At 43.1% G+C, this 26,149-nt stretch overlaps 1 protein-coding gene across 2 annotated transcripts in view; it reads left to right on the top strand.

Moving 5' to 3' along the window:
* DENND5B (DENN domain containing 5B) overlaps positions 1-24,591 on the top strand; it is a 122,389-nt gene extending 97,798 nt beyond the window's left edge. For both annotated transcript variants that reach the window (XM_075116524.1, XM_075116514.1), the window contains 13 exons: positions 2,063-2,194; positions 3,033-3,185; positions 3,675-3,753; positions 5,185-5,266; positions 10,277-10,405; positions 11,722-11,843; positions 13,437-13,582; positions 15,346-15,464; positions 16,638-16,825; positions 18,446-18,528; positions 18,694-18,820; positions 19,634-19,808; positions 20,674-24,591. In XM_075116524.1, the coding sequence (XP_074972625.1) occupies positions 2,063-2,194; positions 3,033-3,185; positions 3,675-3,753; positions 5,185-5,266; positions 10,277-10,405; positions 11,722-11,843; positions 13,437-13,582; positions 15,346-15,464; positions 16,638-16,825; positions 18,446-18,528; positions 18,694-18,820; positions 19,634-19,808; positions 20,674-20,857 (1,719 nt within the window). In that variant the 3' untranslated portion in view covers positions 20,858-24,591. The remainder of the gene's footprint in view (positions 1-2,062; positions 2,195-3,032; positions 3,186-3,674; positions 3,754-5,184; positions 5,267-10,276; positions 10,406-11,721; positions 11,844-13,436; positions 13,583-15,345; positions 15,465-16,637; positions 16,826-18,445; positions 18,529-18,693; positions 18,821-19,633; positions 19,809-20,673) is intronic.
* Positions 24,592-26,149: the final 1,558 nt, after the last annotated feature.

The following is a 26,149-nucleotide window of genomic DNA, read 5'->3' as shown; positions in this document are numbered from 1 at the left end:
AACGTCCCTGTAGCGCTTGGAAGTGTGGTTATAATCAGAAAAGTAGCTGGAAATCAGCCCTAGGCTCCCACGCCAGCTCCCTGGCAAACGTGACGTCTCCAAGGCTGAAAGATGAGAATTTTGTTTTGCTTCATTGTTTCCCATGTTGCTCGCCTGGCAATTCAGCTGAGGGTGTCAAACCCAAAGGCATTGCTTTCTGACTGCTGGATCGTCACATGCCAGTGTGGAAGAGGGTGGTGGTGTGTGGATGCTGATGAAGAGGCAAAGGGCAATCAGTTGGATCTTTCATCCCACCCTTATTCTTCTCTTGAACTTACAAGAGCTAATAATTTTTTATTATAATAACAAGACATAGAACGAATAAAGTAAGGTTATCCATGTTTTGTACTCTTCAGACTATAACCACGCTTTGCATTTTATTTATCGCTTTACATTTAAAAAGAAATATTAGATTTCCTAATTATATATTCCCTATATTACTTTTTCACTGTTTTCATTGCTAATTTTTGCACTGAGTTAGATGGAAGTCACTTGTGAGATTGCTTGCTGAACAACACGCTTTCATCCTCTGTGATTTTTATTTTTTTTTTAATTCACACGTGTAGTTTTTCAGCTATTTTTAGAGTCCTTACAGTATCAGTGAAACTGTGACTACCTAGCAGAGCACTTTTGTTGAACACAGCTTTCCATGCCAGAACCCGACTTTCTTGTCTGGCCTGTGGGAGGGATGTTGAGTGGTTCATGTCCAAATTTTGTATTGAAAAACCCAAATGTGTCAGAAAAACTACTCGCCCATTGAAAAAGAAAAAAAAAGGAACAAGTAGTGAGCAATTTCAAGAAACTTCAATGTGTTTGGATTTTGCTTTTGCTAAATAAACTATTTTCTCCCCATATAGAAAGCTCTGAGAAAGTAGCAGCCACAGTGTCCTCTCAGTTCCCCCAAAACCCAGCCAGCAGCTGTGCTAAGTCACTGGAGGAGCATGATCTGCTCCTCTCGGGGGAAGAGTGGTCGTTGTCACAACCGTCCGCCAAAGAGGCAGCATTAACTGGATAAAAACACACTTTGGAAATAGAGCATTCCCACATGAGGCTATGAGCGCTGTGCTTCAAGACCTGTTTTATTTGGCAACATCCTATTATTTTACTCTTTAACAAAAACTGTATGAATACTACTTGGGCAACTTTTAAATAGGCTTCATATTTGCACACCTAAATGTGGCCCACTTTGTAGCTTTGCAAAGCATGTGGCCCTCTCACTGATGATGGGGGCAGGTGACACTTTGATTGGTTTGGGGTTTTTTGCTTAACAAAAAAAACCTAACAATGAAAAAGCCCTGAACAAGAAGGCAAGGGAGCAGGAAGGTTTACAAGTCTTCTATTATAACCTGGATACTTTTTTTTAAAGAGCACGCCAATTTTTGTCCATACGTCTCAATTACCACCCCACAGTAAAAACACGAGTGATCCTAAATGTCAGTTTTGTTTACAACAAGCTTCACTTGTAATTAAGAAGTTAATTGAAAATAAAATCAAGTCTGATTTTTCCCACATAAACTATCCAGATGAAAAGTAATGGATGAAATCGTTCGCCTTCACTAAGTGTATTTCTGCTTCTTGTAATTTATTTTTAAAGGATTTTTTTCAATTCTCATATAGCTTGGTCACAAATTAAGCAAATGGCTTTTAATTTTTTTATTATTTTTAAAGTGAGACTCAAATAACAATGGAAAGAAACTTTACTTGGTATTTTTACTTTATTGCTGAATGAAGGTATCACACTGTGATTCACTTGCTGTGGCTAACTTCATGCTAGTGGCTAACAGCACAGTTCACTAGCTAACTTGACTGTTTTGATTCCACACAGGAAAATATCTTGCTTTTTTTGTTATCAAAAGGGAGTGTTCCGCTTCTCCAGCCCGACACCTAAGCATCATACAAGTCATGATGTTGTTCCTAGATTAACACTAGCTCATTCCTTTTCACCAGCATTTGCTTGCCTAGGATTAGGATGAGGAGAATCCCTCTGGCCTCTAACATCTAAAATTATTCTCTTTATTTTTAGAAATACATGCAGGAGGCGAGGAGTTTAGGAAAAAATTTAAGGCAGCCCAAGCTCTCAGATCTCTCTCCAGCTGTGATTGCGCAGACCAACTGGAAATTTGTGGAAGGGTTACTGAAGGAATGTCGCATGAAGGTAAGTCTTCCTCCTCCCCGCCACCTGCTCTCCCCTTGCTTACACTGAGCCTAAACAGCGTCTGTAGATGGTGTCCTGAAAGTCCTTCACAGCTGGAATGGCATTCATCTGATGCTGTACCAGGCTATTGCAGGGTGGATGTCCCTTTAGCGTTACATTTTTCAACCACTAGAAAAGAAACATATTATTGCTCTTCTGTTTATCAAGTCAAAAGTTGGTGAAATGAGTAAAAAGGACAGAAAGGAGAATCAGCATGATCAGACACCTCAGGGAGGATTTCCTTTAATCGTTCGTACGTAAATGTAGCCTAAACCTAACGGGCGAGACCTACGGTCAAAAAACGAAGTGTTCAGCATGTCTGACTGTTGTGCATGTTGTTTATGCACAGCAAAGGAAGTACAGCAGTTTCTTATATTAAGCTTTTATAGCCGTGGAAATAATAATTTCTTTGTGTCTTTGTGTTGGTTGCAGTTGGTGGTATACTGTATTACCTGAGTTTTAAACTTTAATAGCTATAACAAGAAGAAATCCAGATGTTGAATAAGACTGAAAATGTATCTAGCTCTGTACTCTGTTTTTGATATGGGTCGGTAATAGATCAGCTGTGTAGGAATAGGACAATAGATAAAGGGTATAGAATAGGACAGTATGAAGTAATCATACAAATTTTTATTAAATTTTTTTTTTATTTACAGTATCTGTAAAGAGATTTGAAGTTTCTTTGGTCAGTCCATTAGTGATGGTCTCTAGCTTAAGCATTTAAGTAAACTCAGCTAAAAATTCCATCTGTTGTTGGTTAACATTCTTAGAAAACTTTGGGAATTTTTTTTTTTTAAAGACTAAACGCATGTTGGTAGAGAAGATGGGCCACGAAGCAGTTGAACTGGGGCATGGAGAAGCCAACATAACAGGTCTGGAGGAAAATACATTGATTGCTAGTCTCTGTGATCTGCTAGAAAGAATCTGGAGCCATGGTCTGCAGGTTAAGCAGGTTGGTAACTGGAAACTCAGGACTATGTGCGTACAGCACTCTAGCAGATACTGAATGCCATCTCTACTGTGGCTACTCAGTGGTGTCATTCCAACATTAAGTGGGACGTGTCTTTGGGATCAGAGTCCCTGGGTCATATCTTCTGAGGGCTTGGGGGTGTTTTGTGGGGTTGGTTTGTTTGTTGGGGTTTTTTTGAGAGGTGTCTCTGGGAATAACAATGATGACATCAAATAGGTGTTTGGTTTCTTCTCTTCTAACCTTCAAAAGCGAAACCCAGGGAGAAGACAAAGAAACAATGTGGGTGGTGTGAGTGCTAGGTCAGTGGGATGGTCCTCTCCTCTTCCTGAGGTCTCATGGGCCAAGAGAGGAGGATTGACTGTCACCACTGAACTTTTGGCCCACTGAAATGCCATCCCATTATTTTGCTATGTTCACTGGCCTCTTTTGCTTCATTTATTTAAAGCTACGTACTTCATATTCAATTTTCAGGGGAAATCAGCTTTGTGGTCCCATTTACTTCAGTACCAGGAAAGAGAAGAGAAGCAGGAGCATAGTGCAGAGTCCCCAGGTGAGTACTCAGCAGTTTACTCCATGAAGGGTCCATCACAGCGAATGAACTCAGGCCTGGGAGGAACAGTCTAACCACACGAAACCCGTGCAGGATTTTCAATGGATTTGCTTGCTAATATCACATTCACATTTTGAGATCTTTCATAATCGTTATGAAGATGCCTTGATGTCTGGACAAAAAAGATTGACATCATTGGAGGCAAATCAACATACTTATTATCCCTGTCCAGAAAATCACGCGATGTCTGTTCGCTACCTTCATTCCCTTTTAATCAGCATTGGGTGAGGTGTGAGAAGCAGTGCTTCCGCAAGAGATGATTTCTGAGTTTTTGGGTTGTCAAGCATTGGAACAGGCTGCCCAGGGAGGTGGTTGAGTCTCCATCCCTGGAGGTATTTGAAAGAAGGGTAGATGTGGTGCTTGGGGATATGGTTTAGTGGTGGACTTGGCAGTGATAGGTTAGCGGTTGGACTTGATGATCTTAAGGGTCTTTTCCAACCTTAACAATTCTATGATTCTATGAAGTAACTGAAGGTGTGAAGCTGTGGCTAAGACAGCTGACATTTTTCGTTCATGAGCATAATCTGTCTCGTAAATCCTAATGTGAATAACTCCATGTTCAATAAATATTTATACTGGTGGACTGTATGATTCAGAGGTTGTGTAATTAATCTCTATCCATCAGTCCAGGTGCTCAGTTTATGCTTTGGTTTGGCCCTTTACAATCACTAAATTACTTCTGTGTTGTGAGAGAGGTTGGTTTTCTGATGATCTTGAGCCCTCCCTGTCCGCAGGCTGCTGCTGGCTATTATAGTAAAAGTCTCTGAACTTTAGTGGGTCACATTCCAAGGACTCTGCAATCCTCCAAATCCCGCAGATGGGAAGTTGTATGATCAGTCCTCAAAGACACATCTATGGACAAACTAGTCTCACTCATGAAAAGACTTTTTAATAAGCTTCAATGAGTAATGCACTAAGCAATCTGGCTGGCAGGCACAAATTCCTGAGAGCAAAATGTGTCACCACAAAGCAGTTTGATCAGAGTAGCGGAACACAGAAATGCATGGCATTCTTAGCATCGAATATGCTACTGTAGCTTAATTTTATCCCGTCCTTCTCATTTGTGAGCTTTCCATAAAAACACATGACTAATAAAACTCATTGCCGTACAGACTTATGTTAATGTTTTTCACATACTAAAAAGGAAGCTAAAACTCTGAGTTCAGTGCTGGATTAAGGAAGGAATAGTTAATGTATTAAGCAGTTTTGATTTTTGTCTGCTTCTACATTTCCAGGGTAGAGTTAATGATAATGCACAGAAACATGGCAGCTACCAGCCACTTAAGATTGTTTTCAGCTGTATGTAAAACAAATGCATTGCAGACCATTACTGTAATTTTGTATTAACTTCATATATTTTCTCTACTGTAGTTGCTGTTGGAACAGAAAGACGAAAGTCTGATACAGGAATTACTCTGCCTACTTTGAGAGTTTCCCTGATACAAGATATGAGGTACACAATTTGTTCCCTAAAGCATTAATTGTGGGTTTAATTGTGTAGCATAAGGTAAAGGTCCTCACTGGCCTTGGGTTTACAAAGGCTAAGGAGAATTAAACCTTATCCTTATCCCATCTTCAAATCCACAGAGTGTTTCCTTTTTGTTTTACAAAAATTATTTGCATGTTTACTTGATTTATTTGAGCTAAAAGACAACGAAAACCACACAATTTTTACCAGGGTTTTTGTTTTCCTGGGGGGGGTTCTTCTAGCAGTAAAGTCTGTTTCTACAAATAACAGCAGATATGTTGAATTCCTTGGTACTTTGAGTTTGTTTCTTTTTGTTTGTTTTAAATTACTGACCAAGCAAGTGCAGTTGATAGACAAAGCAAAGGGACAAAGAAATGTGCTCGCAATGCCTGAGCAATATTCTTTCTTTTGAATTAGCATTTTGCGGCAGATAGTAATAAATGTACAAATTTAGAAACATAATCAAACCTAGCACTTGGGTGAGCTTAAAATTGGAACGTGAAGTAAGGGGAGGAGCTCTGTAGGAGACCACAGCCTGGCTCTGGAGGGCTTTTTAAGCAGCATTGATTGTGAAATGGAAGGATTAGAGAGAAAGACGAGGTGGAGGTTGATGTGACACCACCAGGCAGAAGTTCTTCAGGGCATCTCCTTGATCGAGCCACTGTCAGGTCAGGCCACTGTTTTGACACTTCACTTGCCATGGCTAAGGATTGCAGTGGGGTAAAAGTGCCATGAAAAGAGGGGAGGATCAATGCAATAATGCTCATCTCTAAAGAGCTGCTAGCAATTCAGTGTGTGAGATAACAGGAGTATTGTTTCTTGTAATACCATGCCCTTCTTCCATGTAAAAATATGGCAAAAAAATCTTATGGTAAAAATAAGATTAATTGTAGTTAGTTCACAAAAACATGATTACAGTGATGTGATTTTTATCGTGTGTATTATTACAGATTTTTTTTCTGATGTGAGATCACACAGATTAGTCAGACTTTTCTGAAAGAAAATGACTGCACTTCCCACCTGCAGCGTGCAATCTTTTTGTTTGATGCGATGTAGCCTGAGTCTTGTGCTCTGATTTCAAAGAATATGACATGCCACATAAGGCTAAAACAACATGCGAAAGAGGGAGGGAGAATATATACAGTGTAATTAGGAATATAATGCCAAGAGGTCATTTTGAACACGTGTCTGTCATTTTAGCATCCCTCTCATGGGACGTGGCAGCTATTTACTTAATTCAGTCCTGTGAGGCTGATGGGCGTGTAGGGGGTCAGTCTGAGGAAAGGATGAAGGAGGATCTGGAGCGGAAACTCACGTGCTGGGGGGGATTGCCGACAGAGGAGGCTGCGTGAGCTCGCTGCTGCGTGCATGGGTTTCATCTTCCGCGTACTTCTACTTGAGTAGTGAAAGCCCAGCACAGATCTGAGCTCTCTTGCTTGAATCACAAGAGTGTTTCTGCTGCTTTTCAGAGAAAGTACAGAAGCAGAACACTACCTTTTGTAATGCCTTGGGTATTCATGATTGTCCACAAACATGTCTGGTCATAGAAAATGCTGGGCGGATGGTGAGTTGACTTTGTCATCCATAATCTCGTGGCATACTTTCTCCTGCTTGGAAGAAATGCTGCTTAATATTTGTTTGCACACACAAATTTATGGTGAAGTTAGGAGGACAGGTAATTGTTAATTGCTGGTGCTGCGGTGCTAACTGGACTAATGGCTAGAGGATTAAGCATTGCCTCAAGCACAGCTTATTTTTGATGGCTCATGCAAGGTTATGTAAACAACTTTAAAAGCACGGCTGAATCACCGTCACGCTCTGAATGTGCGATGAGCCTGTGCTACAGATAACATATGTCCTCTGCCTCCCTCACGAAGCCCAGCATCTTAGATGTGGTCAGGAAGATGCTCAAGATGTTTACTTTGGTTCTCTGCACGGAGAGTCTCTGCACAAGTGTTTGGGGGTATGCCCTTCAGCTTTTCCCCTGGGCGAGGATCTGTAGCATCTCTCCCACCCCGCTTCCAGCTCCCTGGCAGAGTCCTGCTGCAGCCTGCCTCCTCCATGGCCTCATCCCTGGGGCACATCACTGCACATCCAGCCGGGCCAGTCAGTGCCAAGGCAACTCCCCGAAACCTTTGGTCCAGCTGGGTTCAAGTTTCGGGTCCTTACCCTTCAGGCAAGCTCTCCCTTGCTACCAGCGCTTGCTTTCATGCTCATGTCATGCCTCCCCTCCTGCAGGGAGCTTGCAGCAGAGGATGCGAGCCCTGGGTGCTGCGCCCACGGAGTGATGCTTAACCTGCTGCAGTCAAAAGAAGCTGGGTTTGCAAAGACCTGCCACCTACATGGGACAAGCTAGTACGGCTCGTTTCTGACTGCACTGGGATCAGGAGCAGTCACACCATCCTCAGGGGCATGGTGACACTGAGCAGCTGTAACCTCTTCTGTCATCACAGCTATTTGCAGAGGGTATGTCTCACCATACCCCAGGCTCACATTTGACAGGGAAAATAGATTTTTCTTTATTACTAATGGGATTAAAAGCAAGTCCCAACCTAGGGAGTTGCATTGAAATTGCTGTTCAGTGCCCTGACAAGAAGAGTTTGCTGTGTGGTGTTGAGCATACAGTGCTTACACTTAGGTCACTGATAAAAATAGAGCTGTTCTAACTCTCATGACTGAGAGCGAAATAAATTTGAGTTCCTGAATGCTCTGTTCTGTTACACTCTGCTTTTGCTGACAGCAAGACTGATTACTGAATCTTTTTAATGTTTCTGGCAAGCTGTGTGGTTGCAGATCCTTATTTTTCCCAAATGCACAATTAATGCCAATCTGGTCTGAACCAGAAACAGGTAATGAAGAGGTACGGAGCATGCATGGAATAAGGTTGAGTCCATCTGTACTTGAATCTTCTCACAGTAAAATAACATCATCTACTCAGTGTTTTGTATTAGATGTAATTCAAGCTGAGCACCAGGGGGAAGGGGAGGGAGGGAGATGATAGTCTGTGCTTTGATCTTCCCATTTCAAAAGACATGAAGTGTCTGAGGAGAGTCGCTCAACTCGATGGAGTTGAGCGTAGTGCGCACCCTGTTTCTCAAGGACTGCGGATCACGTGCCCAGCTGTCTGGGCTGGAAGGTCTAATGCTGGCTGCCACACACCGAGCAGGAAGGGCTTTCCAATGCCAGGAGCAAGGCTCTCGGCAGTGATTCAGCCAGCAGGCATTGCTGCTGACGGAGGGAGGCTGCTGAGCTTGCTTATAAAAGGCAAGGACTTATACATGAGTGTAATGTGCCCTCCTGGGTTTGTTTTACAACTCACTGAGAGTTAGTACTTCTCACCTGCTCCATCAGAGAACTATCTGTGTGTCACATTAGGAAACAGGAGGAAAGTTTCTTTTTATTTTCTAAAAATATATCTTTTTCTTCCTTTTTTTCTTGGTTTTTTTTTAAAGGGGTTTTAAGTAACCTAGACTTTGCCATTGGCAAGCTACTGTTGCTCCTATTGACTGTTTCTTCCTGATGGTGCTTCAGATATTTACATGCAGTGCAGAGCTGGGTGACATAGACCCCTCAGCTTGGACTGCAAAGGTAGACCTGTATCTTGAGAATTCCGGTAGGTCAGCCTGGTGGAGAAGGGTGCTTCTGAGCTACGTCTGGTATCTACTGCACTTGGGCAGAGCGAACCATATTTCTGGACAGCACTAAGTTGTACTTTGTAAATTTGCCCTTAAGGCCGTAGCCCTGTTACGTTAGAAGCTCTATCAACAAGAGAGTATTTTTCTCAAATAATGCAGTGTCTAAATATAATGCAAAGCACGCGCTTGGGTATAACAGATGGGGGAAAGCACAAGACAGTGAGACTATACTAGTCAACGTAAAAAGCATCAGTCACAGCATGACTTTGTTGGATCTTCTTTGGAGTAAATATTGCCATGTTCCCTAATGCTCAGCAATGCGTGGAGGGCCTTCAAGGAAGATGCAGGAGTTGGAAAGTAAATCACAACAGAGATCAGTTCAGACTCAGCTGGCAATACTCGGAGGCTGCCACAAAGGGCTGAATTACTTGTGCACTTAACATGCAAACTGTGCGAAAATTAAGAAATTGCAGCCTTTTATTTCCCCTGCTGGAAACTGTTACTCATTTTTCTTGTTTATTTAACCAAGTGGGGGTTTTTTGGAAGCAGCCTTGCCCTGGCATGGCAGTTCTCTTCCTCTTCTAAAGCTCCCTGTGCTCTAAAACCAGAGTTTCTGGCATTCTCCAAACTGAAATATGGGAAATTTAAAAAGAAAAGAAAAGCAAAACCATAGAAGAAAGCCCCTATGGAGCAGTTGTGCTTTCCTACAGACCAAGCACGTGGAGGGCTGTTCAGATTATCACTTATATGAGGGCCTGATATCCCTCAAAAACTGATTCTACTTGTGACTGCCTGCCGCTGTTTTTCGTGCAACAATCCTCTTTTTCTGAGATGTCCCATTGCTGCTGCCACCAAGAGGTTTGTTAGAACCTTCAGAGTAGGTTGTGGTTTAGAGAAACTCTTAAGGTGTGTACTGTCCTCTGCCCTTCCAGACATACCCATTCCTGTCAGCAGCTTGACAAGCTGTAATATAACTGGGTCTCACAAGGTGGCTGCTTTTTTTTAGTGTTAGCAGTGTCTATGAGGACATCTACCTCAGGCAATGCAGGGATGAGCAGATCTACCCCTGCTCACCTTGGCCAAGCAAATGCCAGGACACAGAGCAGCTGATGCAGGCTGTACTGCATCTGAGTTGTGACCTGCCGTGCCCAGGAAGGGCTGCCCCACGTCCCTGCGCCAGCCTGGGGCTGCCAGGGGTCTCAGCGCCGTAGAGCGGGGCCCTGCTGGGGGTCTCTTTCTCTAGAAATTATGTCAGAAGACGTTTTCCTGTTCAGCTGCTGCATCACACTGGATGTTACTGTTTGAAGCATGCAGGATTTTTATGATTCATCTATTATTTCTTCCCCCCCCCCCGTTTCAGGCACGTTCAGAACATGAGTGAGATAAAGACTGATGTGGGGCGAGCCCGAGCCTGGATAAGGCTTTCTCTGGAGAAGAAGCTTTTGTCTCAGCACCTGAAGCAGCTGCTTTCCAATCAGCCACTTGCCAAGTAAGCTGGCTCTTTTTGTGTCAAGATGCTGCGCAGGCTGAGAGTGCACAGCTAGGCGCCCTGTTCGGATACCGTGGTTTCCAGCTAGAAGTGATTGAAGGGCAGCAGGTAGCTGGGGGAGGAGGTACTGCCCATCCAGCAGCAAAAAAAGTCTGCTCATCTGCCTGGAAAAACAAATCACAATTTTCAGGAAGGAGGCATTAGGTTTTGGTCAGATCAGTGCATTGATACAAGCCACTTTGCAACCCTACAATTGCTGTATCTTGTGCAAATGAAGCAGCAGGGGCAGGAATGCCCTGTTTCTCACAGCAGCCCTGCATTACGTTGATTCAAGCCAAACAGAGGCCCCCATCCTGACTGCCGATGGGCTGGGTTAGAGGCCAGTCCTCGCAGCCACTTAGCAGCTCCCCCAGCTTTGCCTCCTTTTGCAAGCACAGGCACTTAAGGATCTGCCTGCGTAGATGTTCCCTGACTTAATTTTCTCAAAGCAATGAATTCAGGAAAAAAACCCCAAACCTTATGAAAACATCGTAGCTATTGCATGCAGTTCTTAGCAGAACTGGGTCTGTGATGCTACACACGTGATTGTGCCAGAAGCTAACAAATACTCCAGTCTGCTAAAGGGAAGAAAGGGGAGTAGCTGGAGACAGTCACCCCTTGGGTGATCAGCTGAAGGCACGGTGGCAGACCTGTCTCTTCCTGAAGTTTCATCTACATCTGTCTACCTTAGCAGCTTTTTGGGAGTCTGCTGCCTTCAGACTGCAGGCGGTGTCGCAAGCTTTGTGCTTTCTCCGAGCAGGCCCAGGTTAACTCCTGGTGTGCCTTTGGGCAGCTAGCGACGTACACTGGGTTTGTGGAAATGTAAGAGTGGCCGGAGGACCCCTGCTGCTGCTTGGTGCCTTCCGTGGTTTGGTACCTTCTGGTTAGTTTTCTAAGTAAGATTAGGTTGTTAGGCAAGGCTGTGGGAAGATACAGGGAAGAAACGAGGTTGCTGTATGTTGGCTCAGGTCTGCTATTGTCAGCAGCGTTAGTTTACATCTGTGCCTTGCAGCAAAACCAAAACTGATCCTGTAACGAGATGAACTCTATAGCCTTTCTATGGTAGCATGGAGCTGAGAGTGGTCTGTAAAGCATGTGTAGCATAGAGGGTAAATGCCCCCTATGGGTTTCTAGCAGCTTGTGTTAGCTGCAGAATCTCACTGTTCATACCTCCCACGAAGGTATGAACACTCTTCATTTGGTGTTTTGAGATTCAAACACCTTTTAAGATACATGGTGCTTTTCCCACAAGAAAGCAATGTATTTGTTTCTACCAGGAAACTTTACAAGCGTTATGCTTTCCTGCGCTGTGAAGAAGAACGGGAACAGTTTCTCTATCACCTGCTGTCACTCAACGCTGTGGATTACTTCTGCTTCACAAGCGTCTTCACCACAATCAGTGAGTTGGAGAATAATTTTTTTCTCCCTGAATAAAAATTAGTTGCTGCCATGATTTGTAAGAGATGATGATGTTGGTGGTGGTGTCTGAGTAGCTGAGCCCTTATCTGGGAACCTTGGTTGTTGCTGCCGGGCTCACGGGTGCTGGGTGTTGCTCTGGGAAACAAGCTGGAGAGCCAAGGTTGTGTGGGAGCGGTCTGGAGAAGAGCATTGCACAAAGGAGAGTAATCAGCAGAGTGTGCTGCTGTAATACTTGGTTTTCCTCACTGAGTTATTTGGTGTCTTTCATCTTTCCCCCCAGACAAGACCTCTACATCCTAATGCTTCTTCCCAGCCTGCTAAGTGTGCATCCTAACAGCCTGCGCTCTGCAGACTGAGAAGGGAATGGAAGTCTTGGAGGATGAAGTACAAGGCACTTTGTGTATTTGTGCTCTGCTGTATATTTTAAATCTCTTTTTGTCGCTCCTTAAATGCCAAAGAGATTCCCTCTCCCTTCCTCTCTTGTAAGATGAAGAGCAGAGGTCGGATCAAAATCTGAAAATCAATCTTTGTCTCTGCAGCACTGGGCAATGCAGAGAAAGCAGGACCCCATGAGAGGACCTAATTATTCACCTTGGCAGCCCTTAGTCTTCATTTTCCTGCCTGTTCAGAATGACGTGCGGCAAGTTTTACGTGGCTGTCAAAACAGGCACTCATTCTACTTTTTCTCCGCTTAAAGCAATAAATCCCCTGAGAACTAGCACAGCGCAAAGAGATTTATTCATCCTTGATTACCTTACTTCTGCAGGGCATCCCGCTTGATAGCTTTCCCCTGTAAGACAAGCGCTTGGAATTTGAGGTTGTTGGGTTTTTTGAGTGCGATATCATTGTATGGCACGCAAAAAGTAAAAAAAGGCTGGCTTATCTTACCCAGTCAAAAAGGCAGCTCGTGAAACGTAAGGAGAGTCTTGCAGTGCTAGCATGCAGTATCTGAGTCAAATCCAAATCAGGGTGGGTGGCAGTCGTTGTCTTTAGCACATAAAAAAAAAAATAAAAATATTTATTAAGGGGGGAGATATCCACAGAGGCTTGAGACTTCGGCTATGCCGTTACCAGACACGCCAGTATTTCTGACATCCCCTTTTCTCCTATAACCTTCCGTCTGCCCCTTTTATCCTTGCAGGCTGCGGGTGCCTCACCGCAGCCGGGGGTGATGCGGGTTTGCGCCGCTTGAGCGGCGGGGCTGCAGCTCCACCGCGCGGCACCGAGCCCCCAGCCTGACCCAGAGCGGCTGGAGGAGCCGCTGCACAAGGCTGCTTGAAGTAACCAACGTGGGTGGGAGATCCCCCAAAGCTGCGCTGCAGAGTCAGCTGCTTCTGGTTTAGGGCTGGCTGGAGCTGTGAGCGCTGATGCGACCGTCCCTGGGAGGAGATTCGCTGCCGCTGCAGCGCTCTGCAGGTTTGGCTCACCCTTGATAGGCAGACCAGGGTTTTAGGCTGCTGAGACGTGGGACAAGAGCTTATCTTCAAGGGAGAGGCGTGGCTTACTTCAGAAATTGTCTACTGTGAGGGGAAAAAAAGTCAAGACTCATTTATTTTTCCTCTTCTGTTCTCAGTGATCCCCTACAGGTCAGTGATAATTCCCATCAAAAAACTAAGCAATGCAATAACCACATCAAACCCATGGATTTGTGTGTCAGGAGAACTAGGAGATACAGGTGTAATGCAGATTCCTAAAAACCACCTAGAAATGACATTTGAGGTGAGTACATGCTCTTTTTACCTTTCAATTTGAAACGTGCTTCCAAATAAATATTATATTTGGGGAGGGTTTATTGTCTTAAGATCATAGCATTTCAGATTCTGTCCAGGTATTCAGGGTCCCTGTACATTCAAAATCTGGAAGACAGTGCTGCCGGCCCCTTCTGTGCGAGATGAAAGTTTCCTGTGAGCACGTACCACTTGCAACCGTGGGCTTCACTGCTGTCCCTCTCCCAGCCGCAGGGCTCCTCTTTTCACACCTAGCCAATCTGTTTCCATGTCTCATTCCCTTCCACATCTCCTTGCCAGCTATCCTAATCTTCTCATTTCTAACTCATTTCCCTTCCTAGTGTCTTTTTCCTTCTTTCAGTTTGTCTTCCACTGCCACTTCCACTTACCACCACCCGCGTCCCAAATTTCTTCTCCTCTTTCTTTCTTCTGGCCAGTCCCAAATTTCTTCTCTTCCCACTCCAGCTCCTTGTCTGACGTTGCTTTCCTTTCAACCAGCCAGTCTAACTCCTGTGTTCTTCAACTTCCCAGCTCCATGTGCTACCCCCAGCAAAACACAGAGCCACCACCCCCATCAGGCTTTTTCCTCCGTGCTTGCTGTGGTTTTCTGTTTGTGTTTGACTGCCCGGTGTTCCCCTCTGCTTTCCCACCCATCAGTTACAGGTTGGCTTGGTGCCACCCGAAAGCAGCTGGTAGCGGGAATTGCAGGGGAAGCCCCGTCAGGCTCCTGTAGCTCCAGGCTATACCATATTCAGTAAGGAGTGATTTCATAGGAAAATCTGCTACTAAAGTTAAAGTTGCATCCATTGAGCATATGCAAACTGATCTTCATCAACAACAGTAAAAAAACCCCAAACCTCTTGCCAAATATAGGTGGATTTTGACAGAGACAGAGAGGATATTTTCATGATACAATGGCTGCCTCTCCTTCAGATACAAGTATTTTGTAGAAAAGATCTGCAGGCTTCTAACAAGCAAAATAACATATTTGGACATTTCTAAGGACCAGACTAACACTGTTCTGGAATACTCCTTTGGCTGAAGCTTTCCTAAAATATCAACTTTGGTAGCCACCCACTACGGAAAATGTCAGCCCAAGCTGCTTGTTTGGCAGTACTAGAAGCAATGAAAACCAAGGTCCTGCAAAGGAAATGTTTAGGTGACGTTAATAGATGTTGCTGCCAGCCCCACCTACAATTACATATTGCACTGGAATTCACAGTTTTCCTTTTTTTCCTTGTTCTGTCTCTTTGTGATGTTAAGAATCTCATGTTAGTGATTTTTGTCTTGCCCAACATTAAGCAAATCAATCTTTGAAAATAATAAAAGATCTAGGGACCGCTTCATAGTGTAGAGCGAGTCGGCTGAAGGTCAGTATGCTCAAAATGCATTTTTTTTTAAAAGCTGTTTGTACTGAAGATCTATTTCTTCTACAAAAGCACCCCTTTTTATCACCTTATCTCCGAAATTTGTAATTAACACTTCTCAGAAGTATTCGGAGTGAGTGCTCGCAACAAAGAATGTAATCTCTTCACAAGCTTTTTAATAGTTCTATTTCAAGGTATTTATTTTCTCCTGTGTTAAAATAATTATTCTGCTTTTCAAAACGTTCTGCACGTTTGGTTGAAAATACTTGCTGAGTAAATCAAAGGAAGCTGAACAAAAACACACATTTGAGACCATATGTGTGCATGTGGTGGGGGTGTATGTTGTCTGTTGTGTTTTAAATTAAGTGAAAACTGTTACTTATTTCAGTGCCAGAATTTAGGGAAGCTGACGACCGTTCAGATTGGTCATGACAACTCAGGGCTACTAGCCAAGTGGCTGGTTGATTGTGTCATGGTCAGAAATGAAATAACAGGACACACGTACAAGTAAGCAACAAGTTTTAATTTTCTTTGTCTGAAATTCGTACTTGTTAAATCTAGAGAAAGCAAGAAGGCATTTGTCTTCTCCTCTGTTGGTGGAGCGCTGTGGGCTGATTTGGGTAATCAGTAGGGTTGGGTTGGTCTCTCCCACCGCCGGTTCCCTCATTTCAGAAGCCCAAGTTGAAGTCAAATAATCTGATAAATATTAAATGAGACTTGAATGTAGGATTTTCTTTCCATCTCTCTGAGACAGGACAGACAGTATGGATACTTCTGAAGTGATTCATATGTTTGTGTCTACTAATTAAACCTCTTGATTTAAAGTAATGTGGTAAAATTGTGCACAAATGAACTCCTCAAACCCCCAGGAACTGGAATGATAGTTTAGGGCAAATCTTTGGTTTCTTTTTCTTTTAAAAAATATTCAAACATCTAAGTACTGTAACAAATGCACAGAAACTCAAATTACAAGAAAATAAAAGGTTTTGGTGATTTCTTAGTCGTCTTTTGAGTACCTACCTCTTGTGTTGAAATGATCTCCTAACTCATCATTGGTTTCACAAAACGTCTGACTAAGCAGACTTAATTTTTTTTTTCCTACATGTGGTCTTGGAAAACTATAATCCAGAGCTCAGGGTTGGCCACAGTGTATGGGGGAAAGTAGGAAGAAATGGGATACAAGGACTGGGGGTATGGACATGTGCATGGATTTCATTAGGACTGTGGGTGGGGTCAAAAAGTACAGCAATAAAATATGAGGTGAGGTTTGAGTATGAGGAGATGTCACAGCTTCAGCTGGGTGGGAGCTCTGTGTGGGGATTTAATTGTTAATCATCAAATATTTTAAAAGGCTGAATATCGGTTGTGGTTGTAAGTGAAAAATAACGGCAGAAATCAAGATGTGGCCCATGAAATATGTGTATAACACTTTCTGTTGTCCCGTGCTCTCATGCAAGCTTTGCGTATTTCCCTTTTCCTAAGGATGGAGGTGAATGTTTGGTTCTATCAGTTGTGGTGCAGGGGATGCTCCCTGCTGAGTTCTGGTTTGTGAAAAGTTTCTGGCTGCAGAGTATTCCCTGCCCTTTAGCAGCGTTCATGGGTGCTAGCTGTCCCTCTAACTTTGAGATCAAGCTGGACTGCCTGTGTGGCTGACCTGTGCCTGTGCTGGCTGCGTGGCAGGTTTCCCTGTGGGCGATGGCTGGGAAAGGGCGTCGATGATGGCAGTTTGGAGCGAATACTCATTGGGGAGCTGGTGTCCTCCACATCTGACGAAGAGCTGGGAAAGCAGTGCCGTACCCCACCCCAGCAGAAATCTCCTACCACAGCTCGACGACTGAGCATCACTTCCCTCACAGGGAAGAACACCAGTAAGTCCTTTCCTTTCTCCCCAGGGCCCTAGAGAAGGGGGCAACAACTGCTGAGAAATAAAGCTCCTCTGAACAGGAGAGCTCCTGCTGAAGCTAGGCTTGGTGCAGGGGAACAGCTGCGAGCTGATGAGTTTTTCCTACCCCGGTTTGTTTGGCTGCAGCTTGCTCTGGGACTGTACACATTGCCTCTTTCAGTGTTCCCATTTGACAGTTGAGAGATAATAATCTCTTTCCTTGGAGCATGGAGATAGGAGATGAGGGAGGAGGCGGCGGCAGCAGCAGAGTTTGCAGGAGCTGATGCTGCTCAGCTTCCTGGCTCGCTTTGCAGTCACTGGGAAGACAGTCCTCTCTGAAGGGCAGTTCAGAGCCTGATGTGGATGCTGCAAACTGCCTTCTGGAGGAGCACATCTCCAGAGGGACCCTAGGGGACATCAGCTTCATGTCCCTAAAATTAGCCTTTATGAGTAACTGCACCTGGCTACAGCGGGGCATGGGACTGTAAGGGCCACATGAGGCATTCTCTGCTAAAGCATACGGATGAGCACAGCGTAGATGCTGTTCATAAATCTGTCTAGCTCCTGTAAAATTAGAGGACAAGACTGCTGAAACGTCAAGGTTAGCCTCCAAGAGTAATTCAGCATTTAAAAACCACCATGGGACCATTGCAGCTCTTCAAATGTGTGAGTCCACATTAGCTGGGGGAGTGGGCACCAGAGTTACTTGCAGAACATTTCCTTAGGCCTGGGAACACTAAGGCCCAATAATTCATTTGTCTTGTGAGCTACATGAGACTCTGCGTTAGACCTGCCAAAGACTGCGGAGGTCATCATGTACTAAAATAATACTGAATTACTCCATGCTTCTGAAAAAACAGTTGTAGGACAAGCTAATAGCAACCTGCGTATGTCTGAAAAACTAGAGAGGACTCATAGAAGAACCATGAAAATGATTGAAGTCTGGAAAACACCTGTTTAAAATGAAGTTTGAAAAGTTCAGTCTGTTTTAATCAGAGAGTGTATGAGGGACTAGATAATTTTCTGCAGATACCTGCATAGGAAGATGAGGTGGCAGCAGATGGAGGCATAGCATGACTCAGTAGCAGAGGCATACAGCTAAATAGATTTAGAGCAGAAGCCTGGCATGTTTTAACACACAAGATAACTTACTCCTAGAACCATTAATCAGGAATATTCTCTGCCTGTGGCCCCTCACACTGGTACAATGACTAGACATGCACCTAAAATAGATACATGTTTTGGCTCATAAAACGTTGTGGGTTCAAGTCAGGAATTAACGAGTGCTGGGTTTTCTGGCCTCTGTCACGTAGAAGTGAGTCAAATGACTGGGCTACAACCTTTCAGCCCGTGCCTTGTTGTGTGAAGGTTGCTCTACTCGGATCCTTGGGTAGTACATTTTTAAGTAGAGAGATTTATTGGACTATTCCAGAGTTGCTCATCGGCTGCTTGTAATTAAGGTTTAGGTTTACCCAAGGCAAATGATTGCCTGAACTCTGTTAAAGATACAGAATAATTCCTGCAGTTCAAGCTATGTCATCATGAGAATTTGATGAATGTTTTAAAGTTGGTATCTTCAGCTACTGTGCTCTCCATCATTTCGCAGAGCCTAATGCAGGACAGATCCAAGAGGGAATCGGGGAAGCCGTGAACAATATTGTGAAACACTTTCACAAGCCAGAGAAAGAGGTACTACCTACTTTTCATTACTTGCCTGCTATCTACAATGCATGTAAATATTTTTGTAAACAGAAGTGGAACTGAAGTACTGGTACAGACTGTTAACCTTTAGATTTGAAGCTTCTGGCATACAAACAAGGCAAGTTGTACTTACAGACTTTCCCTTTCCCACAGAGAGGGAGCCTTACCATTCTGTTGTGTGGAGAAAATGGCCTGGTCGCAGCACTGGAGCAAGTCTTCCACCATGGATTCAAGTCAGCTCGCATTTTTCATAAGAATGTCTTCATCTGGGATTTCATAGGTAAGCTGGTATGTGCTTTGGAGGCAGAAGGAGGAGAAAGATTACAGAGCTAAATGACTACTCATGCATAGACCTCGGATTCTTGTCAGCTAGGGTGCCATTAGTTCCTGCCTAGCACCTGCTCCAGGTTGCTTAAAGTCGATGAAAAACAAGATGGAAGATGAGAAATACTAAACTCTATATAAGGGATGAGTGTGAATCTGTGCAGAGATTTAAGAGCACTTCAGATTCTGGTCATTTATTCATAGATGAATGTTCAAACAGCTGCTTTTCTACCCAGAAGGAAAGTAGGCTGGAAGTTGGGGTAGAGTAGCAATCCATGTTAGGGGGAGAGTTGGGAAAGGGCAGGGAGTGAAAGGTTTGTATTTCTAGTTGTTTATGAGAACTCTCCTAATCACTGCACTGGTCTTCTGGTGATGCTTATCTGTGGGCCTATGCTGCAGTAACGTAAGATGTACTTACTCCCTTAAAACACGCTCACAAGTTGAGATACTTAGCCTAAGGGTAAGTGCTTACTCAGAAAAGGTGAAAAATCAAAGCTGATGGTATCGCTTACAATGAAACCATTGATAGGTACTCTGGTGCGGCTCCTTGATGTTACCTAACTGTATTAGACATCAGCCAGTCTGCTGACCACTGCTATGTGGCAAAGGTGGAGATCACCGCCTACCTATGGTCTTCAGAGTGAGGAATCCTTATATAAACTGTGCAAGAGCTCTCAGCGGGTTGTTTTTTTTAAGGATTCTCTTGTGTAATTCTATGTCACAATGAAGTACTTCCGCTCACTGGGTTCTGATTTTCTCCCTACCACAGAGAAAGCTGTTGCTTATTTTGAAACCAGTGACCAGATTGGAGACAATGAGGAGGCCCTTTTGCTTCAGAGATCTTCATGCAAAACCTTCTGTCACTATGTGAATGCCATCAATACAGCTCCAAGGAACATTGGAAAGGACGGCAAATTCCAAATTCTGGTTTGCCTGGGGACAAGGTACCTAACTGCTCTTCATTTTATGTGTCCTCTTGCATTAGACTAGAAGAATATTTCTACACCATTGTTATTACCTTTAGTTTTCCATTTTAAGACATCTCCTACCTATCTATTATCCAGTACCCATTTTAGGCAACTTTAATACTACATGAAAAATGGGGGCAAAGAAGCAGTAATGATACATGGCTAGTGTCTAAACTGCTAAAAACGTTTTGAGCTTTTTTATAACTGTTAGCTTAACAGTCATATGTATGAAATCTGTCTTGAAATTGTATTTTTGATGAAGTGCTGGCTTTGGGAATGCAGAGTTCTTTTGCAAGAGCTGGTGCATTTCTAAATCCTCATTGAATCACTTTGCCTATGAAAATGGGATGCCTGCTATAATTTTGACAAAACTATTCTAGATGAATCTTTCTTTCCTAACAGGATGCTTTCTGTCTTGCACCTGGGGAGGGATGGGGGGGACTTAGTTGTATTTTGGAGGGTGGAAGTTGGTATGTCTAGAAATAAGTACCATTTTTGTCTTGTCTGTCTGGTCACATGGAAAATCACTTGGAAAAGAGTCTATTGGTTTTTCCTGAGTTTTACTTTCCCTGTTCCTGATCTGGAAATGTTGCTGAGTTCTTCCGAAGTCAGTTGTCCAATTCTGCTGAGATCTTTCCATCTTCTCTCCTACAGTATGTTGTTACCTGTATTTTACTAACAAAATCAAGGGTTATGATTACACGGGAAACTTGTGTGTGCAAACAACACGCATCACTTGCAAAAAGAAACTGCATGTTTTGGTTTGTATTCTTGCAGAAGAATTTCAGTTTGAGATCTGTTGTATTTGGTGCTGAAGTAATTCCTTTCATCCCCTTTGCAGGGACCACTTGCTTTCTCACTGGATCCCATTGCTGGCAGAGTGCCCGCCCATTACAAGGATGTACGAGGAGAACGCTCTCCTGCGGGACCGCATGACTGTCAACTCCCTTATCCGAGTCCTACAGACACTGCAAGATTTCAACATCATCCTAGAAGGATCGCTCATTAAAGGAGTGGATGTTTAGCATGGCTTTGCTGAGAACTTCGTTATTCCTTTCCCAAGCAAGCAAACCACAATTGGAGACCTGTCAGGACTCGAACGCGATGGTAGTGCACCACTGTAAGGCAAAGCTGCCGCTCTAAGCAGGCGTGAGAAGCCCAGTTTGTGCCCGATGGGGACTGTCCTCTAAAGCTGCAGAAAGCTAAGATGCAGTATTGTAGTTTATTTGAAACAGAAATTTAGTATAAAATAGAGTATTTTCATGTGTTAGATGTGTGTAAATATGCTATCTTCTTTAAGAAATTATATTACTCTAAGAAGTTTTTCTTAGACTGAATGTTTTCGTTCCGACTATGAGTAGCTTAAACCCAGGGGAAGGACGGGGGGAGGGAAGGACCAAGGTGGGAAGGGACGCTGCTACTTGCTTGCAAGGAAGAAGCCAATCAATGTGTAAATACAGCGCAAACTCAGCAGGGCTTTTTTCAGGTATTGCAAATTAATACAGCAAATCTCCTTACGTAGCCATTGTGATTGTCTTACTCTTGGAAATGTTGTAAGCATATGCTGTTTTACCCTACTGTACATGTTAGTTTTTTGTTTTGTTTGGAGACTCAACCCTTTTCATGCACGGAAGTTGTGCGTCATCATTTTTTTTTTTTATGTAAGGTCTTTTGTGTCACTTCTGTTGATCTCAGAAGGGGAGACAAGTGTTGAAATGTTTAAACACTGGAGAAGAGGACTGCTGTCAGCCTTGGAGCTCTAAGGGTATGAGACCTGTTTAAGTGGTGCTGCTGCAGCCTCAGATGGGGAATGATGGCTTGCTTGACTCGCTCGGTGTGTCCCTTGCCTGTCTAGATGTTCTGATGATTCCCCCTCGCCCTCAGCTAGTTTGTGTTGTGGATGACCTTTTTTTTTTTTCCATGTTGAGGAATTTGGTTCATACCAAATTCTTGCTGTACTTGAGAAGAATCATTGCTGTAGAGCCACAAACACCGATGTTGCTGTGCTACTGAACTGTATCAGCTGGTTTTGAAATGCTGACAGGTTATGAGTCTTCCTTTATCCTGCAGAATGAGTGTTCCTAGGAAGTACAGGATCTTTGATTACTTTTTTTTTAATTATCCAGCTTAAAAAAAAAATTAAGCAAAAGGAGGAAAAAAAGACTCTCACTTTGGTATTTTGAGGCTCCTTCCTATACTCTTTCCAGTTAATGTGTTAGTAATACAGTGTGTATATATAGATACAGCTCTTGAAGAGGAACTGGGAGCAACTGAAATCCTGTATGCTAAAAATTTAACAAGAGATTACATTAAAATCATCTTGTGGATACCATGCAGCAAATACAGAGTGTATTTTCCATTCTCGTGGATGGGAGTTGGAAGAATCTGAGGACATAGTTAGCTTCATCTGGTTTTAGTTTTAGGAGGTTAGTTTAAATATAGGTGTTTGTTTTCACTTGTTTATTCCCTATGATCATGGCCATTTCATCAGTGGATTTCTGTGGCTGTCTCACTGTCAGCTGTGGCTTGGAAAAGGCCCCTAACGGGTACTGTAAGTGTATTGCCCTGCACTGTGCTCTCAAGTGGCATTAGGAGGGACTGGGAATGAATGGTGGGCAGTAGCAGGTCTCGGTATAGTGTGCACGTGGTGGAGAGAGGGATGACAGCCAAGGAAAAGGAAAGAGGATGAAAATCAGGGTTTGCTTTCTCACCTTACTTTCCTGTGGTCCTTCTGCTGTCCAGTTCTTATAGCAGCACTCACATTAGTGTCAGAGTTTCACATCATGTTCCCAGCCAGAAGAAAACTCTTTGTGTGACTTTGTTTCATTAGAAGGGAGAGTTTTATGTTAAAGAAGCTTTTTTTTGTTTCTAAGAAAGAAGTAAAATAGCACTGTCAGGGAGTCACTGACTTTATTGAGGGTTCCAGCTTTTAATAACCGTTGTTTCCTCCTGGGCTTGTACTTCCTTAAACTGACTAAGCTCATCCCAAATACTGTAGGCAGCACTGCCATGTCACTATTGTGGGTGTGAGTAACTAATGTAAAGGTTGAGAATGGTGTCATGAGTTAGTAGGCAGAGCCCGTGGCTGTGTGACATCTCTCTTAATTTCCAGAAATGTGAAATTTGGGGTGTTAGGGTTTTCTGTGTGGCCAGGCAAGTCTGCTTACAGTCAGCAGAAAATGCATGACAACCCTTCAGCAGCAATTGAGAATGCAGCATCCCCAGTACTTAACTCTATCAATAAATTATACATTTAGCACCAGAAACCATGTGGCAGCATTATTCAGTAATGACTGCTTAGGATGTTTTGATTTCTATTACAGCTCAGGCCTTTTATGTCTAATGACTGCTATACATGATTTTTTTCATGCCCAACCCAGACTAAGTGACTTTCATTTTACTGAAATAATAACCTCTTTAGTCCTTGGATTTCTTCGCAGCATCATCTGCATTTGCTAGCTGGATACTTCTCAGAAGTATACTGCTGCATACTTTTCCAAAGACTATTTATGACTCAAGCAGTCGTAACATTCATCTGACATGACACGGGTTAAGTGCAAGCAGGATAAAGTAGAAATGTGGGCACCTCTAAAGGTCAGGCATAGATGAGTAAAACACACACAGAGGAAAGGGCAATAACTACACAAAGTCTTTCTTAAGTTAAAATAAGTCAAAACCTGAGAAATTTTAAAATTCAAAACAGGGCCTTCCCCCATTTCAAACTACATTAAGGAATCTTTAGCACTTAACTTCAACACAACTTCACGTCAGCTTTTTCAGCAAGTGTTGACTTGTTTGGTGTTGTCAGGTTTCACATCATATTTTTTAATAATACAATAAAAATTATGTATGTCTAATATTTCCTTGTAGGCAATAAAACACCCTAAGATGTGTGGAAAGGGGCACAGCTGAGTGCCTCGGATTCCTAGAAGACTGGTTATTTGACAACCTTGGGAGTACGGTTCTTTATAGTGAATTTTTATTCTACCACTTATGATTTTTTTTTAATAGACTACTTTTGTTTATTGAAAACTGTGAGGTTTTTTCTGTAAGGTTTACAGAAATCATTCTTCCCACTAGAATGGTGAGAAACCCATCAGGATTCTTCTAAGCTAATTTCAGTGTTAAAGCACCTTCTTTGGTTGAGAAAGGGAATCTTGGAAAAGACCAAAGCTCTCTGGTATCTGCTTTTTTTAAAAAAAACCTTCCTATCCGACACCCGTCTGCAGATGTCTGAGTTTGCATAGTCCTGTTACATCCAGCATGGTAACTTGAGGGAGTCAGAGAATCAAATGCCTCACTATGTAAAAAATGTGTATTTATAATTCTCTGAAACGAATGAAATTTTACTGTTTAGTGAATAATTTACTCATGTTTATTCCGAGTTGGTTTGTGTAATTAGGTATCATTGTCTTTTTAGAATAGTTGCGCAATGGCATATTTGAGAAAATTCCTTCTTTCAATCAAATGAAGGTGCACATCTTAAGGGGAAATATTGTATGTTACACTTGAAATGTACAAATGTGCCCTGTATAGCTTAAAATGATCCTTAAATGTCTCCATTAAGTATATTTTGTCTTTACATTATTACTAACTGAATAAGAACTGGATTATTTTCAAGACGACATTAGTAAAAGTATTGTTATATCAAGCACTTTAACATACATACCACAAACCGATATGGGTTTTTCAGGTTTTGAAGTACATTGAAATACAGCTTTTCATGCTATGTCCTTTACAAATAAAACTGTGACAATAATGGTTGGTGTCACATTCTCCTTGCAGAGGAACTGAGAGATTCGAGTCTCAAGTTGAAGAGCTGATGTGAACATGGAGGGCATGTTTTGTAAAGGCAACAACTCGAACAAAGTGATAACGACTCCTGGTACTGGGAACATGCGGGAGCAAAGATGGGGACAGGGGGTGCGAGGGTCCATTCTCAAAACCTGCCCTTTTGCCTCCCCTGACGCCAAAGTCTGACGGTGCCGAGCCTGACCAGCTCTTCATTTTCAAGACTTAAGTGGAAAGCATGGCGGATTGAAGGGAAGAAATGGGACCGTAGTGAAGTTTAGCTCTTACCAGGGTGGCATTTGCTAGGCAGCCTGGGTTGCTCTCCCTTCGTATCTGGAGCGCGTGGGGAGAAGGGGGGTGGGATCCTGTTGGCAGCAAAATGGGAAGTGTGGGATTAACTGCAGTGGAGGGTCTCTTTCCTCTTGTGACATGGGTTGCTCTGATATTTGAACACAGGTTTAAAAAGCTGGAATGAAACTCATGCCCCCCAGTCTGTCAGGTAGCATGTCCCATAAGAAGAGAGTTTGATAGAGAGAGAGATGGGTGCCTTCAAGAAAAATGGTGCAAAAGAATGATAGTGAAACACCCTGCTTAGTAATTCTAAGTTGGGCTGGATTTTCAGAAATTCCCCCCACCCTGTCCCTCCCAGCTCTCGCTCTGCTAGAATTGGCAAAAATATGAGAATTTTTGAAAACTGCGTAGCTGAAATGCAGCTCCCTGCATGTGTGTGTGCATGGTTCGTGTGAGGTGGGGCATGTCTGATCATTCATTTTAACTCTTGCTTTTGAAAAGGCAGAGACTCTCGGGAGGGGACTGGAAGTCTCAAAGCCTTATATATTCCCACCTTATGTGTGGGAATCCTGAAATACATCGTTTCATGATACTGATGTTTATCAACAGTGTAGCAGCAAAGTTATAGGATCCCATAGATGTGAATAAAATCAATAGAGCTGATTGTGGTCAAATTTCAATAGGAGGAGTGGCCATACCTCATACACCTCCTTACTAAATGTGTTAGGCTTAAGTATGTAAATTGGAGATAGTGGGATCTGACATCTTAAAGGCGGTAAGTACCTGAAGTAAAGCAGGACTAAACTTGTCCAGATGAGGAAGTGCGAATAACTTCCTCTCCACTGCGATGTCATTGATGCAGTCTGGGAACACTGTGTTTTCTGCAAAGGGCAAGTAGAAGGAAACTGTCTGAGAAAACTTGCATGGGTAGGAGTTGAAATAGCTCACCGATCTCATTTGTTCCTTCCTAGCATTTCAGGTAAGCTGTTGGAACAAATTGTGCTCAAATTAAGAGCAAAGCTGCTACCTGTCTGTCTCCCCGTCAGCTCAGAGGTTGAGGCTCCTGTCATTGCAGTCAGGGAGCATTTCATTGCTGACATTCCTGTTTTCTCTCCTGCTATTCCACCAGACATTTATCGTTATAAGCTGGTTTGAGCTTGGCACAGGATGTGAAGAGAATGGGAAAATTTCTGTACAGCTCTCCTAACCAGTGGCTGGTTAAGGTAAGCTATCTG

The sequence above is a fragment of the Phalacrocorax aristotelis genome, chromosome 1 (genome assembly GCF_949628215.1).
Source record: "Phalacrocorax aristotelis chromosome 1, bGulAri2.1, whole genome shotgun sequence".
Lineage (NCBI taxonomy): Eukaryota > Metazoa > Chordata > Aves > Suliformes > Phalacrocoracidae > Phalacrocorax > Phalacrocorax aristotelis.
Note: the sequence above shows the minus strand (reverse complement) of the source record. Positions and strands in the feature narration are given on the sequence as shown.